The 18684-nt window shown below is 42.4% G+C and overlaps 2 protein-coding genes across 7 annotated transcripts in view; both read right to left on the reverse strand.

Annotated features, from left to right (window-relative positions):
- LOC109413678 (regulator of hypoxia-inducible factor 1) overlaps positions 1–18404 on the reverse strand; it is a 28011-nt gene extending 9607 nt beyond the window's left edge. The window contains exons 1-2 of one of the 4 annotated variants that reach the window (XM_062853373.1): positions 18037–18404; positions 17825–17968 (exon numbers count right to left, since the gene is read on the reverse strand). In XM_062853373.1, coding sequence (XP_062709357.1) covers positions 17825–17968; positions 18037–18219 — 327 coding nt within the window. In that variant the 5' untranslated portion in view covers positions 18220–18404. The remainder of the gene's footprint in view (positions 1–17824; positions 17969–18036) is intronic. The other 3 variants (XM_029876587.2, XM_062853372.1, XM_029876586.2) reach the window with 3 other exon arrangements.
- Positions 1688–4567, reverse strand: LOC134288454 (uncharacterized). Of its 3 annotated transcripts, none has more exons than XM_062853374.1 (2): positions 4361–4567; positions 1688–4288 (listed from the first exon to the last, which is right to left on the reverse strand). In XM_062853374.1, exon 2 carries the CDS (start codon positions 3591–3593, stop codon positions 2253–2255), a length of 1341 nt encoding a protein of 446 aa, XP_062709358.1. In that variant the 5' UTR covers positions 3594–4288; positions 4361–4567; the 3' UTR covers positions 1688–2252. The 3 variants fall into 3 exon arrangements, with proteins under 3 accessions (XP_062709358.1, XP_062709360.1, XP_062709359.1); XM_062853376.1 differs by having other exon boundaries at positions 1688–3905; positions 3967–4567; XM_062853375.1 differs by having other exon boundaries at positions 1688–2165; positions 2230–4567.
- Positions 18405–18684: the final 280 nt, after the last annotated feature.

An 18684-nucleotide genomic window follows, 5' to 3' on the forward strand; every position in this document is an offset into this window, starting at 1 on the left:
GATACACTTTGTTGTTGTCCTTGTTCTGTACAGTAACACGAGCGCCGGTTTTGTCCAGAACAACATATTCGGTCGGGCTGAATGTTGTCGCTAGCTTATTTTGCGGTAGAAGGTTCTTGAGTAACACTGTTGCTCCTGGAACAATGTATGATGGCGCTGCTCGGCGGCTGACATCCTGTTGGTCTTTCCCTTTTTGTTTAGAAATTAAATCCCGATCGGCCACTTCCATATCCGTAGGTACCACTTCAATATCGGATAGATACGGTAATTTTGATCTTATGGTTCGGCCAAAACACATCTCGGTCGGTGTTTTACCAGTAACACTGTGGGGTGTTGTATAATACATCATCAAATAGTCGTTCAAGTCAGCCTTCCAGTTTCGCTTTAGGGCGTGACTGATTTGTAGGCGCTTCAAAACAGATCTGTTCTGTCGCTCCACAAGGCCATTTTCCTGTGGCCAATACGGTGTGGTGTTATTCAAATGAATACCGTGAGCTGAGCAGTACTCATCGAACTCTCCGCTTATGAACTGTCGTGCATTGTCCAACGTCAATGTTACTGGGAAACCGAGACGTGTGAAGATCTTATGATGCCGGTCAATCGTATCTTTTGCAGTTATTCGGGTCATAACTTCGATCTCCTTATACCTGCTGTAATAATCAATAATTATCAGTAGGTATTCGCCCGTTGGTAGTGGACCCAGGAAATCGAGAGCTACGTCAATCCATGGTCGTGACGGAAGTGATCGCCGCTGCATTGGTTCTGGATGAGATGGTAGGCCGACCAGACGGCACCCTTCACAGTTCGATACCACCTTCACCGCATCTTTGTCCATCAACGGCCACCAAACACGTTCTCGCAATCGGCGTTTCATTACGGACTCTCCCGGGTGCCCTTCGTGCGCTAACTAAAGTACACGGTTGCGTAGCTTCGTTGGGACGATCATTTTGTTGCCTCGGACTAAAATGTTATCAACCATGCCTAAGTTTGAAAAAAGATAAATTATATGGCTACATCTATATTATCAAATGTTGTTTCCATACCCAATTCATCTCGGAATACTTCATAGGGTTTAATCTCGGGTTTTCCCCACTTTCCGGATACAATGCACTCTCGAAGAGCCCTCAATTCACCGTCTTCGGAAGATGCTGCTTCGATTTCTCCAATATCTACAGCTACTGATTCAAGAATTGCGAGAACCATGAATTGACTATCCTTGTCAAAGTCCTCACTGCTGCTAGTGATCGCTAATCGCGAGAAAGGATCTGCGATGTTCGACGACCCTTTCCGGTACTTAACGACGAACTTGAACGATTGCAAGCGCAGTACCCATCGTTCAATTCTCGCACAAGGTTTGGACGTAGGAGCAAATATCGCCTCAAGCGGTTTATGGTCGGTCTCTAACTCAAATTTACGCCCTAGCAAGTAAACCGAAAATCGCTCAACTGCCCAAACGAGAGCCAATGCCTCCTTCTCCGTTTGGCAGTATCGCTTTTCAGTAGAGCTCAGACTTTTGCTAGCGTAGCTTATGAGGCGTGGGCTTCCGTCCTTAGCGGAGAACTGCAGAAGAACGGCACCTAGCGTCATTGGTGAGGCGTCAGCGATTAGTCGAGTGGGTAGGTCATTATCGAAATAGTGTAGATTTTCGACTTTCGAAATCATGATCTTTATCTGTTCGAAGGCCTTTCCAGTCGAAATGAACTTCCTTACGTATCAAGTCACGTAGGGGTGCCGTAACCGTCGCAAGATCGGGCAAGAATCGACCTACGTAAGTGACCATACCCAGAAAACTTCGAAGTTCCTCTGCGTTAGCTGGAGTTCTGAACGATTTGAGGACTTCCGTTTTCTCTTCTGCTGGTCGAATACCCGCAGCAGAAAGATGATGTCCGACAAACATTACCTCCGTGACTTTAAAAACACATTTTGTTTGATTCAGCAATACACCCCGGCTTTTCAAAGCCTTCAAAACTCTCCCCAAAGCTTCATCGTGCTCTTGTTCAGTTGCCCCGAAGATCAATACGTCGTCGATGTAGTTGACGGTGTTCTCACAGTCGGCTAAGATTTGTTCCATGATCTTCTGGAACATCCTTGGCGCACATGAGATGCCGAACATCAACCGCTTATACCGATAGACCCCTTTGTGAGAGATAAATGTTGTAATATACCTAAAATAATACCAAATAAATTGAATGCTACTATTCGATAGCCCCAAAGTTCCTTATGTCTTACCTGCAGGACTCGTCCAACTCAACTTAATGAAACGCATCTTTCACATCTAAGCGACTGAAGAATTTCGCATTTCTCAATCGTGGCATGAAGTCCTCGAAGGTAGGCATGGGGTGATTCTCTCGTAGAATCGCTTCATTTGCGCGGCGCATGTCTACGCAGAGGCGCAGATCGCCGTTGTCCTTGACAATTGCCACTAGCGGCGACACCCATTGGCTATATTCATCAACAGATTCTATGATATCTTGCTTGAGTAAACCATCCAGTTTTTCCTCGATCCTCGTCAGCAACGCTAACGGAGGGCGACGTGCGTGTTGCGCAACCGGGGAAACTTCCTTGTTGATCGGAATGCACAATTTAACCCCTTTTATCTTCGGGAATGGCATCGTGTTCGCTTCAATCGAATTGATGACTGTCGTGTGGGTGCTAGGGAGGCCAATTATTAACACACCTAGTGCTTTCGCGGTTTCCTTGCCCAGAATGGCTTGTGATCCAGCTTCCACAACGAAGAAAGTTGCATCCGTTTTGAGCTCGTTCCCGGAGTCGAAAACTGAAACTGACGCCTCGAACACTTTAACCACTCTCAATGGTTCCGAGTTTTGCCCATACGGTCGGAACGTCAAATGACACTTGTCACGAGGATTTTTCATTTCCATCCCCTGAAGAAGCAATCGTTGCCACGTTTGTTCGTCGATTAGATTTTTCACCGAGCCGGAGTCGATCATCATTTCGACCAAAATCCCGCCGACACGAACTGGTATTATTTCCTCCCTATCGCAGATGTTATAGATGAAACTGTACTCCTCCGTTTGAGGAATATTGTCGTCGGATAGATCGATGGCATTTATACGGCGTCGTTTCGAGTCGCTATTCGGAGTTCCTGCGTGTCGCTTGCCGAAACCCTGCACTGACTTGCACCGCTTCGCAAAGTGACCAACTTTGCTGCACTTGTCGCACGATTTATTCCTTGCGGGGCAGGCTGCATCATTCGCCAAATGGCCTCGCCACCCACAGCGGGAGCATTCGAGGGATCCAGCTGACGTCGACGATGAAGCTTGCAACCTGTTGATACTGCTTGCGCTCCCAACCCCAGCGAGGGTACTAGCTGATGTCATCTGTGTTGCTTGATACTTTACCGAGGAGTATGAGTTGATCATTTTTGTCAGTTCCGTTAGCGTCAGATTTTCCTTTTGCAGTAATTGCTCTTTCAGTTCGGGTGGAGCCAGAAGGATGAGTTTATCGATGACGCTTATTTGGGTACTTTCTTCCTTGCTGCTCCCGAAATTGCACTTTGACGCTTGCTCAGTGGCCCTCAATAAAAACTTCTCCAGCGACTCTCCTTCGGTTGGGTTCAATGTCCAGAACATCTAGCGCTCAAATGTTTCGTGCTGTTGCGGGGCAAAGTATTCATCCAGCTTACTGATGGCCACATCAAACGGCTTAATCGTTTTTTCTGCGTCCTCTACCACATCAGCTCCTTGAAGCGACCCGAATACCTCTTGTACATCTGGTCCAGCCTTGGCCAAGAAAATGTACTTTAACTTGGTCTGGTTCTTCTCCTCATTCGCGAGAGCGATATACTCAAAATTTCGTTTATACTTTAGCCATTCGTCCCGCACTCGGCTGCTTGGTAGGCTTTTGAAATTGAACGGTGGTACATTAAACTTATCCATTATGACCTGCTGAATGAAAAACAACTCGTGACAGTTTGTGTATACCATTTGGTTTTACAATACTCACCGTTCGCTGTTATTTCCCCAACCGTTTCAGTCTCGAAGACCACCACAGTCGAGCTGTGTTCCTTTGGACGTTCCGGCTTCGGGAGCCACCGCAACAGGGTTGCGTTCACGATTTCGGCTTCGAAAACCACCACAGCATCCACTGTGTTCTTTCCGTACGGCTTCGGAAGCCTCCGCAGTGTGCCTGCGCTCAACGAATCGCGGCTTCGAAAGCCACCACAGCTGCGCTGTGTTCAACCTACAGCCTCCGGGGCCACCACAGTAAACAAACTGTGTTCGCAGTTTCGGCTTCGCAAGCCAGCGCAGTTTAGCTGCTTTCACTTCTGCATTATGGAAACAAAAATATAACCTCAAATAGGAATGTTGTTTGTTCTCGGTCGTATAATCAAACTTACCGAGTATGAAATTATTGCACTGCCAGGTTTTCCTACTCGTCGCCAATTTGTGGTAACCGGGGTTTGGCCGGAAGTATTTATTATACCGATTTACGATAATCTACAACGATATATTTACGCAAGACAAACGCAATAACACAGAGCACGCCACACTACTCTTTATATGACACATCTCACTTATTCTTCTTCCCCTACTCCGCTTCTCGCTTGCACACTGAAAAAAATCGACACGATCGATTAATGTGTTTTGGCTTGTGAGCTGAGTCAAAAGCGTCCACGTTAGTCTGATGTTGTTTTTCAATGGATTGTGTGTATTTTACACGTTAGAATAATCTGATTCATAACATGGATCTCGCAGCAAAGCTTACATCACTGAATCAAATGTAACTCACTTCAAGATAATTTGTGTTGCACTTGGAGTTCAAGTAGCACTACCTTTAACTGAATCCATCAGCCAAGACATTCAAATCTCATATGTAATATGATTGAAAATGAAGTAATTTATCAATCGAATTTGCGCTACTGTTTTTCCCAAATGCATATCATAAATGGTGACACATGAGCCTTGAAAAAACCGTCAAACTTCAACAGTTTTTCATAATGGCCAATCAACTGGTGGAGAATTCAGCTGAGTTGCAGCTCATCCTCGTAAGTAAAAAACATTCCTACAAAATTAAATTGAAAGCTTCAATTTATACAGAACCAATTCGATTACTTGCATCCAAATTATCGTTTTTTACAGGCATTGCGTGTAGAATCCGTGATGCAATATTGATGTTGGCAACCCACGAGGTGAAATGGCGTCTAACAGCAAAGGATTTTTGTGCCTAACCAAACTGGTCACGTCGCCGGAAGAACGACAGGTGAAAATTCTTCAGTAGAGAACCTAGGAGAGGTCAGCGGCTCCGCGGGGCAGGATGCGCATAAGATGACTTATTACGGTTTAGGTGGACCTAACCGCATTCATTGTTCGGGGTACTCGAAGTGATTGGCCTAAAACCGGGTCTAGTGGGATGCTTCATTCGGCGGAGATTCAACAAAGCGATTTCAAGTATCCAAGTGAGTAATGCTTAAAATGTATGAACTAATAAACAAATTCTTATAACAATTACAATTTTTGAGTGTTAATTAATAGCTTGCGTGAAATAAGTAACTAAGTGTAATTATTCCCTGGAGGAGTACATGAGCGGCATAACATAAAATTCGTATGCTTCATAACACGTAATTTATGTTCAGCATAATATGACATTTATGTGTATACTAGTTGCAATGCATATGTATTTAATTCATATTTTGTGTGAGTTACACATTAGAATCATGTGGATTGTCCATTGATCAAAGCAAAAATTATGTTAGCGATTCTATATGTGCCACACGTGGCATTCGTGGGTTTTACAATTTGCGCAAATCTATATGTAAAACACATTACTCGGGCGTGTAATTTTTTTTGAGTGTGCACTGAAGGTATACACGGTTATTCGCGATCACTCATTTTGATCGTCGGACAAACCATCAGCAGCTTGGTCGCCGCTGCTGCCACAAGCAGCAACGTTTTTTTGAAATTCATTAAACTTTGCTGAAATTCTGCTTCAAATTTGGCTGTACCTTTCAAGTTTAAAATTTTTAAATTTATGTATTTAAATTTTTTAATCTTTGAAAATTTTTACAAAAAACTCAGTGTTGTTACACTCTACTTATTTCGAGTTTATTTTTAATATTAAATTTTATTTAAATATGAAATATCTTCAAATATTTCAATCCTTGGGCCAAGTTTCATTCATCGATTCCGCGGGCCGTATGTTGGACAGCCCTGCTTTACGGTCTTCGACATAGTTTTTTCTTCACACTTTAGGCTAATTTTTTTTATCATAGGTTTCAAAATTCATGTAAAATTTGACAAAAAATGCAAGCAAGTGAAATTGCCCATACTAAATCCCATAAAAAAATTCCCAGTAGTTTTAGACGGAAAAGAGGATTGAAAAAACTTTCTCCGGGGTTGATGCGATAATTTTCTCATATAACGTTGACCTATCCTACTGTATATTTTTACACCTCAGTGATTTGATGAGATTGCTTTAGTACAGACAAACAGACATATCATTTATAACATATTGCTATTATATTCATCGTTACGAAAAAATAATCGCCAAATGCTAATCAGGTTGCGTTTCACTGCGGCTTGATGTTGGTAGTGAGTAGACGTCAAACGAGCAACAACGGTTAATATTGGTTTCAACCGTTGAAAACAAGGACGATGGAGAGTCAGTAGAGTAAGACGTCTGTATGTATGTGGCCTTAGTTCAGTCAAGATTTTGTTTTCTCACACATATTTATCGCTTGCATTGACTTTGTTCATTTTTGAAGTTCCTGCGAAGCACCCTAGGAAGCACCCAATGCTGGTTTTGCATCACTATCGGTAGCCTCTAATGTGGTCTGAGCCTATTTTCTTGTTAATCGTTCCTCATGGTTTAAAAAAGACCGCGGTTCGATGTGTCGCATGCATAGGTTTGGTTCTTTTTGGCATTTGGCCACTTCCGGCTTGACACCCTAGATCGGTCCTGGAACACTATCGATAGCCTTTATAAAGATCTTCGTTGTGGTCTGAGCCTATTTTCTGACTAATCGTTCATCACGTTATTTTAAAAGCCGCTGTTTAATGTGCCGCAGGCATGGGTTTTGATATCTACTACATTTGGCCACTTCCAGCGGGACACCCGGAACCGGTTCCGGAACTCTATCGGTTGATCCAAATATAATCTGAAACTATTCTCTTTTATTAACCGTTTATCAGGTTGCCTGAAGAGCTTGCGATTTGATGCGTCGCATGTAAGGGGTTGGTTAACTTTTATACTTGGCTACTTCCGGCGTGACATCTGGAACCGGTTCAGTAACACTACCGGTTCCGATATGGTCTTAGAATGTTTCCCTGCCCACTGTTCATCAGGCTATCGAAAAAGCCGCTGTTTGTTGTATCGCATGCATGGGTTTGGTTCACTTTCATATTTAGTCACTTCCGGCGGAACATCCAGAACCGGTTCCGGCACACTACCGGTTCAGATATGGTCCGAGAATATTTTCCTGCCTACTGTTCATCAGGCTATCGAAAAAGCCGCTGTTTGTTGTATCGCATGCACGGGTTTGGTTCACTTTCATATTTAGCCACTTCCGGCGGAGCACCCAGAACCGGTTCCGGAATACTACCGGTTCAGATATGGTCTGAGAATGTTTTCCTGCCTACTGTTTATTAGGTTATCGAAAAATCCGCTGTTTGATGTGTCGCATGAAGGGTTTGGTTCACTTTCATATTTGGCCACTTCCGGCGGGTCACCCGGAACCGTTTCCGGAACACTACCGGTTCAGATATGGCCCGAGACTATTTTCCTGTTTACCGTTCATCATGTTTTCGAAAGTGCCGTGGTTTGATGTGTCGCATGAATGGGTTTGTAGCGTTTTCATATCTGACCCCTTCCTGGGGTACCGATCCGGAACACCTAAATGGCCATAACTCCGGAACGGCTGGACCGATCCGAACCATTTTCAATAGGAAACAATGGGACCAGATTCCGCGTCGAATGAACCGTTGGTCATTAAAATCGGTTGAGGTTTACTGCCAAAAAGTGATGTGAGTTTCTTTGTACACACACATACACACACACACATACATACACACACACATACATACACACATAAGCAGCAGCAAGAGACGATTATTGGCTAGCGTGTCTACGTCAATCCTGCGGTATGCTAGTCCGGCTTGGGCGACAGCGATGAAGACAAAAAGAAACCGAGTGCAGCTTGGCAGTACATACAGGCTGATGGCCATGCGGGTAGCGAGCGCCTACCGCACAATATCATCGGATGCGGTGTGCGTGATTGCCGGGATGGTCCCTATCGGCCTCGTTCTGGAGGAGGACAAAGAGTGCTATGAAACCAGGGGCACTCGGGGAGTTCGGAAAGCAGCACATGTCGCCACGATGACGAAGTGGCAACACGAGTGGAATACCACAGCGAAGAAAAGGTGGACCCACCGCCTTATTCCAAATCTGGCGAAATGGATGAACAGAGGTCACGGAGAAGTAAATTTCCATCTGACGCAGTTCTTGTCAGGCCATGGCTGCTTCAAGAAGTACCTGCATAGATTCGGACACGCACGAACGCCGTTTTGTTCCGAGTGCGGAAATGTCGAGGAAACACCGGAGCACGTCGTCTTCGAGTGTCCACGTTTTGCTGTGGAGCGTAGTGAGATCACAGAAACCTGCGGTGCTGGTATAAGTGCTGATAACATCGTGGATAGAATGTGCCGTGACGAAGCCAGCTGGAACGCGGTGAACTCCGCGGTAACGAAGATGATGTCATTTCTCCAGCGGAAGTGGCGAGAGCTGCAAATGAACGATAGAAGAAACAATCCGGGGTACGCGTAGTAGTTCCGTCTGCGTGTGGTAGATCCGCCGTCTGGGACTACCGGTGTCGTGAGCAATTAAGGTGTGGAGCTTACTGGCTCTCGGTCGGTATTCGGGAGAACTTCCTACGTCGGGGAACTCTCTGTCGGAGTAGGATAGATCCACTGCCGGGGAGTATCCGAGTAGTGCGCGTGAAGTCATTGTGCTCAATGGCACACGGGCGGTAACGGGAGAACGTCTTTCGCCGGGGACTTCTCTGTCGGAGTAATACAGATCCACCGCCGGGGACTGTCAGAGTAGAGCGATCGGGAAGAAGCACCGGAGCATGGTCGTCAGGGCGCCTGTGAACCGGAAGCCGTCTCCAACCGGAATCGCAGGACCGACCTTGGCATCTGCCCGGGAAGTCGGTAGCGGGAGAAGTTTCAGTGTCGGGAAACTCTTCGTCGGGTAGGGTATATCCACCGTCGGGGACTATCCGAGTCGTGCGCGGAAACCTCGAGTGCTGATTGGCACTCGGGCGGCACCGAGAGGGCAACGTTCTCGGAGCAAATTAGTAGGAGCCGATGAACTCAGCATGGCTTTAGAATAACAAATTTGATGAAAGTGGTACTAACATAGAGTTTACCGCTCAATGGCGGCACATTAAGCAAACAACAAGCTAGCCGGAGCCGAAAGGCTAAGATTAGAATAACAAATTTGAAAAATAGCATGTATGTCGCTTAGTGGCGATACTGGAATATTAACAGCATACTAACGAAGCGGTGCGCATAGCATGAAGAAGACTAGAATAACAAATTGGTGATGGTGCACAAGGCACATAACGCCTCCCCTCCGAAGAAATACTGCATGGTGGTGCCGGAGGGGAATTTAAGGTGGAGGTGAACTAGGAGAGTGTTTTTAGTGGGTAGGCGCACATTCGAATCCCACACAGCGTCTTTAGAAGATTTTTGGACTCCTAGAATAAAAAAAAAAAAAAACATACATACACACACACAGACATCACCTCAATTCGTCGAGCTGAGTTGATTGGTATATAAGACTCGACCCTCCGGGCCTCCTATTAAAAAGTCATTTTTGGAGTGAACATATAGCCTTTCCAGTACACTTAGTGTACGAGAAAGGCAAAAATCGACACTTATCTTATTTTATAAAATAATCAATTTTACGCAAGATATTCGGCATAAAAATGTATTCACACTACTTCAAATACAAGCCTCTTTCCAAGTAATCACTATTTCTAAGCATTAGATCACTCGAAAGTAGAAATTTTTAACGATTTGTTTCGACCGCACTAAAAATGTGGTTGGCGGTGTTTACCACCCACCGCAGTACCAACGACGACGGCGGCAGCGCGGTGGTGTCTTTTGGCGCGCACAATCATCGATCATTGCACGCAGTGATGTCGATCCTGCTGGCAAAGCATCAATGAAATTGATCGACATCAATTGAAAAATCCAGTCAAACAAATTGATTATGCATCATAAAATCAAAAATAATTTGGGGGTGATTTTTTTTTTAACTTTTTTACCACAATTGTTAGTGAAATAAGCAAAGCATTATAATTTACGAAATCTTCACCAAGCGGTCCGCCAGCACTGCTGTTGCAGCAAACATAAACAGTGGGAGAGCGTACCAAAATAATTCGATTATATGTTTCGATGTTTCTTTATTATTCATTGAAGTAGAGTAGTTTACTGCTTGAGTTGCTTTCAAATGATTCATATTCTCGAAATGTTTACATTGGAGGTACCGAGACAAAGAGGTGCGATTTTTGTTTGTTTGTTTATGGAATTGGTATAGAAAGGCTACACAACTACTATCGTGCTTGATGATTGTTTGGAATAAGAATCAAATAAGAAGAGTAAAATTTGAGCTGACACGCTAAGGGGCCTTAACAACCGACCACTTTTCGACGCAAAAACTAGCCATAAAGAAAATTCTATCGCGCGTCTCCACTCCACTAGGGAGTAGAAACCTTTAGTCTATTCCACACAGAAATACACTGAACGCGACTCACTTGTCGGCGCCCGGATTTTTTGCGACCGGCGAGCCCGAACTAACACTTTTCACTCTTTTGTGTAAATGCAATAGACATACTTGTACTTCTATTGTAAATGCAAAAAATGAAAGAAAATATTTATTATTAACTAAAAATGTATTGGGAACTAGCGCCGACGGGAAGCGAAAAATTAGGAACCGACTCGATCCACGACGCGTCCACCGCACACTCACCGCCGTCGAAATGCTCACTTCGGAATAGAAAAAGAAAAAAAAATCGAACCACCGAAGCAAACGCGCGCGAACTGGCACCCGGACGAAACCCTACACGGAGAAACTGAAAAACTCAAAATTAGGTACTTTTAAACTCAATTTTGAGTTCTTTTTCATCTCCCTTTTCATGCGCTCTTTCTGTTGTTGTCAGAGAGTGAAGAGAGAAACAGCCCAACTTTTGCAGTTCCGTGCGTCGAGCCAACACTGAGTTTCTAGCACAGTACTCAAATTTGAGTGAATACAACCTAGTCAAAATTTCGGTTGGGTGGAAAAACCTTAAAATAAGGTATTTTTTTCACATGGAAGCAAGCGGGAACAACCCAACAAAAACATTGATTCCATCAACTCAAAATTAGCTTGACGCACGCAACCCCGAAGTTGGGTGGAGAGAACTCACTTTTGGGTAGTTTCGTCTCTCCGTGTACCACACACTCTTTGAAGGGGATCTATCTCGATGTCAGATAAAATCATAATCCATGCCCAAGTAACAATTCAAAATCATTATTAAGCATGTCAGTTGATTAAATGTGCTACAAAGGCGCCGACAGTTGTACAAGAGTATATGTTGAACAGAATGGCGAATAAATGTTTCATGCAGTGGAAACTGCACGTTTGTTAAACATATTTCTGCTCATTGAATAACCAATGGTATAAAAGTTTAAAGACAGTTGCTTTGGTATTCATATCATCTGTCCAATAGTGCTCTAATAATGATAGAATACAAGCTGCTTCCGATGTATTAGATGCCGTTATTCCACATAAGATCTTCAATGGAACAAGTAGCTTATTTAAAGTTTAACAACTTTTGCTTGATCATTTTATTCAACTACACTGATATAGCTTAACAACAAAATGTTACCACGTTTCTTTAATACAAATGTTACACTTTTATTCAAGCAATGTTGATTAGCAGTGGTACTGTGTCACTTAATTATCGTTGTTCGCCATGCCCCTCTATGTAAACACGATTGCTGATTAGGAGCCTAAAAAGAGCAACCGCGGCTACAAGCTTGAATACCAAACAAACTTCTTCCAGCAGCTCTAAATATCACACTTTTCACACTTTTAAAAACATTCTGACCAACCTTTTACATTACACGCTCCAACGACAGCAAAATCGGCAACAAAAACACCAGAAAATGCAGCTTAAGTGGATCCTTGGCGGCTCCTCTTTTTGGTATTCACAATCTACTCTACTCACTTTGGTGCCACCGGTCAAACCGGGCTCAGCTTCTTTATGTTCATTTCTTATAGCTGCCTGGAGATATACACAAGTTTTACACATTCTCCTCCTAGCACAAAACAAGAGCAGTAAAAATAAATAAAGTTCACTTGTTTGGACGTTGAAATAAAACAAGTTCGAAGCGATACCTACCAATCTCACAACACAACACCGTGAATTACTGACAGATTAGCAAAATAATTAGCGTGCATGCCTTATGATTAAACGTTGCGGTTACAATTATTCAAACATTGATCAACTTCAATGTTTATGAAGACAATCAGTTGAATAAAATATTTAAGCCATGTTTAAGCAACATATGTACGGTAATGTATTCGACTCAGGGATTGAATATTTATATACTGCTTCAAATCTGCCGATTCATGTAATTCGGATTGAAGCAGAGCGGATGCAGACGAGTGTGAACCCAAAGGTCCAGAGTTCGAGTCTTTCCATTGATGTGATTTGTCCCATAAAATGTAATAAAATAAAGATATTGGGGGTACATAATCAGAGAGAGATATTCCAGACACAAATGCAGAAATGTAGAAAGTTAAATCATTTTCTCATTTTATTTTTACAATGATATTGAAGAAACGTTTAAGAATCGTTTTTGTAGCAATTATAAAACCATTTCTATAAATAGAAATAAATTTTGTAAGTTGCATCCACGGCTCCAGCATGTTTTGATTGTATTATGGTGGAATAAATATCGAAGAAAGCTTGTTATTATGCACTATGCTGCTGGTGCATAATAATGGTTTCTTAAACCATTCTTAAATGATTAAACAAAAAGCGTCATACAACATTGTTTAATAAACGTTGAAGAAAAGTTTATGATGTTTGTGTGAAATGCTGATGGTTCTAACGTTGAACAAGAGTTTCACAACCGATGTACGATCATTCGATAAACATTTATTTCATCGTGCTTATAGAACGATTGATGTTGAATAGATTCTCATTTTTGGGCGAACAAGAGTTGAAGAACAGTTTTATTTCAAAATTATTCCAATATAATACGACTTCCAGTTTAACAACGTTGCTTTGAGAAACATTTCTTAAAGCAAAAATTGTTTCTTGGGTGGTGTACTACATACATGCTGCCGCTTGCCAATAACTTTTTTCAATTCCTGAAGGCCTGAACTTCATCGGTTTTAGTTTTGGTTTGATTGAAATTTATTTTGATTGGTATAGAGCTTGCTGACGTTTATTCACCTCTCTCTTTCAAGCATGCAGGCGGGATAGGATTTGTTTTCATCGGGAAACCTTTCCTGATGACAACAAATCCCATTCCACCTGCATGTTTGAAAGAGAAAGGTGAATAAACGTCAGCAAGCTCTATGGATGTAATGTCAAATGTCATGTTATACACTGACAGCTGTCTAACTGGGCTTGAAAGCACAGGGCTAACAAGCACTACAAGATAGCGTTATATACCCATATACGGCTTATTTCAATGCTTACGATTTACAAGGCCTATAAGCATTTGAAAACCTTCTTTAGAGCCTATTGGCGCTGAAAAGCTGTTGAAGTGCCTCTTTACCGCTTATATCAGTGCTTAGTGGTTACCTGGGTAACGACGGCGAATGTGATCAGTTGAAAAACGAGAAAAAATGCAGCATGGGCGAGAATGCTGCAACACCGTACGAGAGCGAACGAGGCACGTTATAGACAGGCGCGAACAGGCAGAACTCAGTCTTCCGGATGAAGAAGCGCCAGCAGTAAGAACGAGATCGAGAAGCGATGGAAGAGCACCTCAATGGCGACGTTGCAAGTACCGAAGGTGGCGTGGTAACAGATCTAGGAGTTTATGCACAGAACGAAAGACTTTCGGCCCCTGACCTCCAAGAGATTTTGGAGGAGATTGGCCGGTTGGAAACAACAAAGCCGCTGGAGCAGATCAACTACCAAGCGAGCTCCTAAAATACGGTGGAGAAGCACTGGTGAGAGCATTACACTGGGCCATTACCAAGATTTTTGGAGGAGGAAGTATAACCGGAGGAATGTTTGGAAGGTATCGTGTGTCCCATCTACAAAAAGGGCGACAAGTTGGATTGCGGGAACTATCGCGCGATCACACTACTGAGCGCTGCCTACAAGACACTCTCTCAAATTTTATGCCGCCATCTATCACCGATTGCAAGAGAGTTCGTGGGGCAATATCAGGCTGGAATCAAGGGTGAACGCGCTACAACGGACTAGATGTTCGTCATCCGCCAGGTGTTGCGGAAATGCCGCGAATACAACGTGCCCACACATCACTTGTTCATCGATTTCAAATCGGCGTATGATATTGTGTATTTACTGGCTACTTGTATTCTACCGGTCGCTTCAGTATGGCCTCCAAAGTAGCCGTTTTATAAAAACAGTAACTTAAACATGATTTTAAACATTTTTATTGTATGCGCTATTCCTCGTTGTCACTAGCTACTCAGCTATGGCAAATTATGCACGAATACGGATTCCCGGATAAACTGATACGATTGATCAAGGCGACGATAGATTGAGTGATGTGCGTAGTTCGAGTATCAGGGACACTCTCGAGTCTCTTCGAATCTCGCAGAGGGTTTCGGCAAGGTGATGGTCTTTCGTGCTTGCTGTTCAACATTGCGTTAGAGGGTGTAATTAGGAGAGCGGGGATGAACACGAGTGGAACGATTTTCACAAAGTCCGTTCATCTGCTTGGTTTCGCTGATGATATTGATATTATTGCTCGTAAATTAAGGACGATGGCGGAAACGTACATCCGACTAAAGAGTGAAGCCAGGCGAATCGGATTAGTCATTAAGGCCGATGCAAATATTTAATTTGTTTTATGTCACCCCCCCCTTCAAAAATCTCAAAATATTGAAGGGGCGAAAAAAAAAACATGGCGTCTCATGACTCCATTTTCAATAGACAATTTTTTTACAAGCAACTATTTTTCAATAGTTGAAAAATATTTTTTCAATAGTTGGTAAAAATTCCAATTTTTCAATAGTTTATTTTTCGTTTGTTCCTTATTAATTTTTGTCCCCCCCCCTCGTACCTGATGAGAGGTCTCGGACATAAAAGAAAAATAATATTTGCATCGGCCTAATGTGTCGAAGACAAAGTACATGATGGCAAAGGGCTCCATTGATGGAAACACTTGTACTTGTACGTGTACTTGGGCTCACTGGTGACCACCGACAACGATATCAGCAGAGAAATTCAGAGGCGCATTGTGGCAGAAAATCGTGCTTTACTTTGGACTCCGCAGAGCTCTACGATCGAATAAAGTTCGCCGTAACACGAAGTTAACTATCACAAAACACTGATTAGACCGGTAGTCCTCTATGGGCACGAAGCATGGACCCTACACTCCCGTTCAAAAGTTTGGGGTCACCCCCTCAAAAACATGTCATTTTTTTAGGCCCATATCTCCGCCAATTTGCATCCGATTTCAAAACCCTAGGTTTCATTCAAAAGATAATAAGTCAAAGAAACTTTGAACATAATTTAAAAGAAACTTTTTCAAAAAATTTGGTATGTAAACTTAACCCAAAGTTGCCAAATATTCTAAAAAATGAATATATACTTACGGCAGTGTCGCTGGAAGTTGGGTCGACCAAATTTTAAGATGAGAGCGGTAATATGACCCATTTTCTATTAGCTTTCAACTGCTTTTTACAGAACTTAGCTAAAAAATCTAGAAAAAAAGTTATATAGTAAATTAATCCTTGATGTCATCGACCAAAAGTTTGGGGTCACTCCTCAAAATGCTGTATCGGCCAAAAGTTTGGGGTCACTTTCGTAAAACATGGAAAAGTGATTTGGTGATATCTTCGTCATCTGTAGTTCAATTTTAATTCTTTTTGGCTCATTTCAAAGATAATTAACTAAATTTACGTTTGATGTCTTCAACTTAACGTATTTAACGATTTTTGTATATAAAAATGTTATGTAAAGTTAGCCCATTTTACCACGCTTCAAAAAATGAGGCAACTTTACGTTAAGTTTTAGTATGTAAATTTCAACAAATATGTGTGGTTCAATGTCTATGCAGTAACTATCATTTATTTTGTTTCAAATAAGCCAAGAAGAATTAAAATTGAATGAAAGATGACAAAGATATCAACAAATCACTTTTCCATGTTTTGCGATAGTGACCCCAAACTTTTGGCCAATGACATCAAGGATTAATTTACTTAATAACTTTTTTTCTAGATTTTTTTGCTAAGTTCTGTAAAAAGCAGTTGAAAGCTAATAGAAAATGGGTCATATTACCGCTCTCATCTTGAAATTTGGTCGACCCAACTTCCAGCGACACTGCCGTAAGTCTATATTCATTTTTTAGAAAATTTGGCAACTTTGGGTTAAGTTTACATACAAAATTTTTTGAAAACGTTTCTTTTAAATCATGTTCAAAGTTTCTTTGACTTATTATCTTTTGAATGAAACCTAGGGTTTTGAAATCGGACGCAAATTGGCGGAGATATGGGTCTAAAAAATGACATGTTTTTGAGGGGGTGACCCCAAACTTTTGAACGGGAGTGTATGTGCAGATGACTAACGTGCCCTTGGAGTTTTCGAACGGAAGGTGTTGCTTACCATCTACGGCGGAGTGCAGATGGAAGACGAGACTTGGAGAAGGTCAATGAACCACGAACTGCCTCAGCTGCTGAGAGAACCTACCATCGTCCATACCGCGAAAATCGGGAGGCTACGGTGGGCGGGTCACGTCATCAGGATGTCGGATAGCAACCCAACTAAAATGGTTCTAGAGAGTCATCTGACCGGCACAAGACGACGTGGTGCGCAGGGAACTGGGTGGGTCGATCAAGTGGAGGACGATCTGCGAACCCTTCGCAGAGTGTGGAACTGGAGACACACAGCCATGGACCGAGTAGAATGGAGACGACTACTATGTACAGCAGTGGCCACTCAGAACTCAGTCTGACTGGTCGTGCAAAAAAAATCCTTACAAAAAAATAGTTCAAACTCTTATTTTTTGCATAATTCATCGAGAAATCATATTACTTTTATGCACAGTTTTTCGAATTTCGAGCCAAAAACTTTTTTGCACGGTACGCATTTCCCGTGAAAAAAATCATCGTATGTGGCATGTATTCTACCGAATTTATTTTAAGAACATATTACCAATAAGCTTACAGTATCTCAGGCGGCTGTCACCTGAATACTACCCCACAGGAAAAAAGTGAGCCAACATCTCTGAACCCCACTGCGTGCTGAACCCCAAACAAATAATCGTTTCAGGACCAACAATTGAAAAAGGCAAAATATTTTTCCCAACAAAATATATAATTTTCCAAAATACTAGGGCAATCGTAACAAAAAGTTATTTTGTTAGTTGATATATGTTACTCTAAATAAAAACGTGTGTGAATTAGCTCGTAATTGGGGTCCTGAAGAAGAGATAAAAAATGTTACTCGTAAATCACGCTCAAATCAAATGTTTGCCCTGAAACTGATGCTGACTTCAAAAACATGGACGAATCGCAACCGGCTGCAGTATCTAACTTATCAACAATTATATAATGCTCGAGTTTGTGTTGCACTCATGAATTAACAAGCTTCACTAGTACTTACAGCTTCAGTAGTCTTCACTTTTGTGTAGTTAAATTGTAGCCTTTCACATTGACTCAGGGATAGCATCTCCTGTTCACAGTCCTGGACGCATACTGACCAAATCAGGAGATTCGGTTGACTCTTGACTGCAACCTGATTTGAAACCTAACAGCACAAATTCAAATATTAGATTATACGCTTTCGCAATGCTGTACTTGTTATTGTACACGTACTGGATTATATCCGAGATTAACTTTTGCGATGCAGAACGTTGCTCCCGGATCGTACATCGCTTTACACATTTCGTAGTTGTCATATTTGTAAATTGGTGGATCAGCAGGTCCACTTTCTGCCCCAACCACGACACTGAGTAACAAAGCGACTAACTTGGCGCCGCGAACAACACTTTTCTCCATCTCGAGCACTACGACCGGATTGAATCCGAGCTGAGACGACCCTTCGACTTAAATATAGTAATTATATGCTATATCTATCTGTAACGGTGTATCACAGGTCGTTGAATATGATAATAATCGAAGTGCCAGAGTGCGTTGTTCCAACGCGCAGCAGTCCAACAGGTGCCGATTGTGTGCTGTGATTAAGTAGTGCGTGTTCCAATATTTCAACCGATCCGGCTAGCATTTAGCGTTAGCATTAGGCAAGCAGCCAAGTAACATTCGCACATGGTATCTGGAATGTAAGGCTCACTATGACTGGATTACTGGTTACTACTGTATTACCATATAATTGATCTCGTCTCAACAGGTTTAGACGACAACAACATCCCATCTTCAAGTTACATTACATATTCTTGATATAATATAACAGCACATTAATTAAACTGTTTAATAATTCAACCTAGTTGAACGCCCACTAATATA

This window comes from Aedes albopictus, chromosome 2, assembly GCF_035046485.1.
Source record: "Aedes albopictus strain Foshan chromosome 2, AalbF5, whole genome shotgun sequence".
In the NCBI taxonomy this organism is placed as follows: Eukaryota; Metazoa; Arthropoda; class Insecta; order Diptera; family Culicidae; genus Aedes; species Aedes albopictus.

Excerpts from the sequence above, each read along its gene's own strand:
- LOC134288454 (XM_062853374.1), bottom strand. The coding sequence starts at position 3,593 with ATGTTCTGGACATTGAACCCAACCGAAGGAGAGTCGCTGGAGAAGTTT.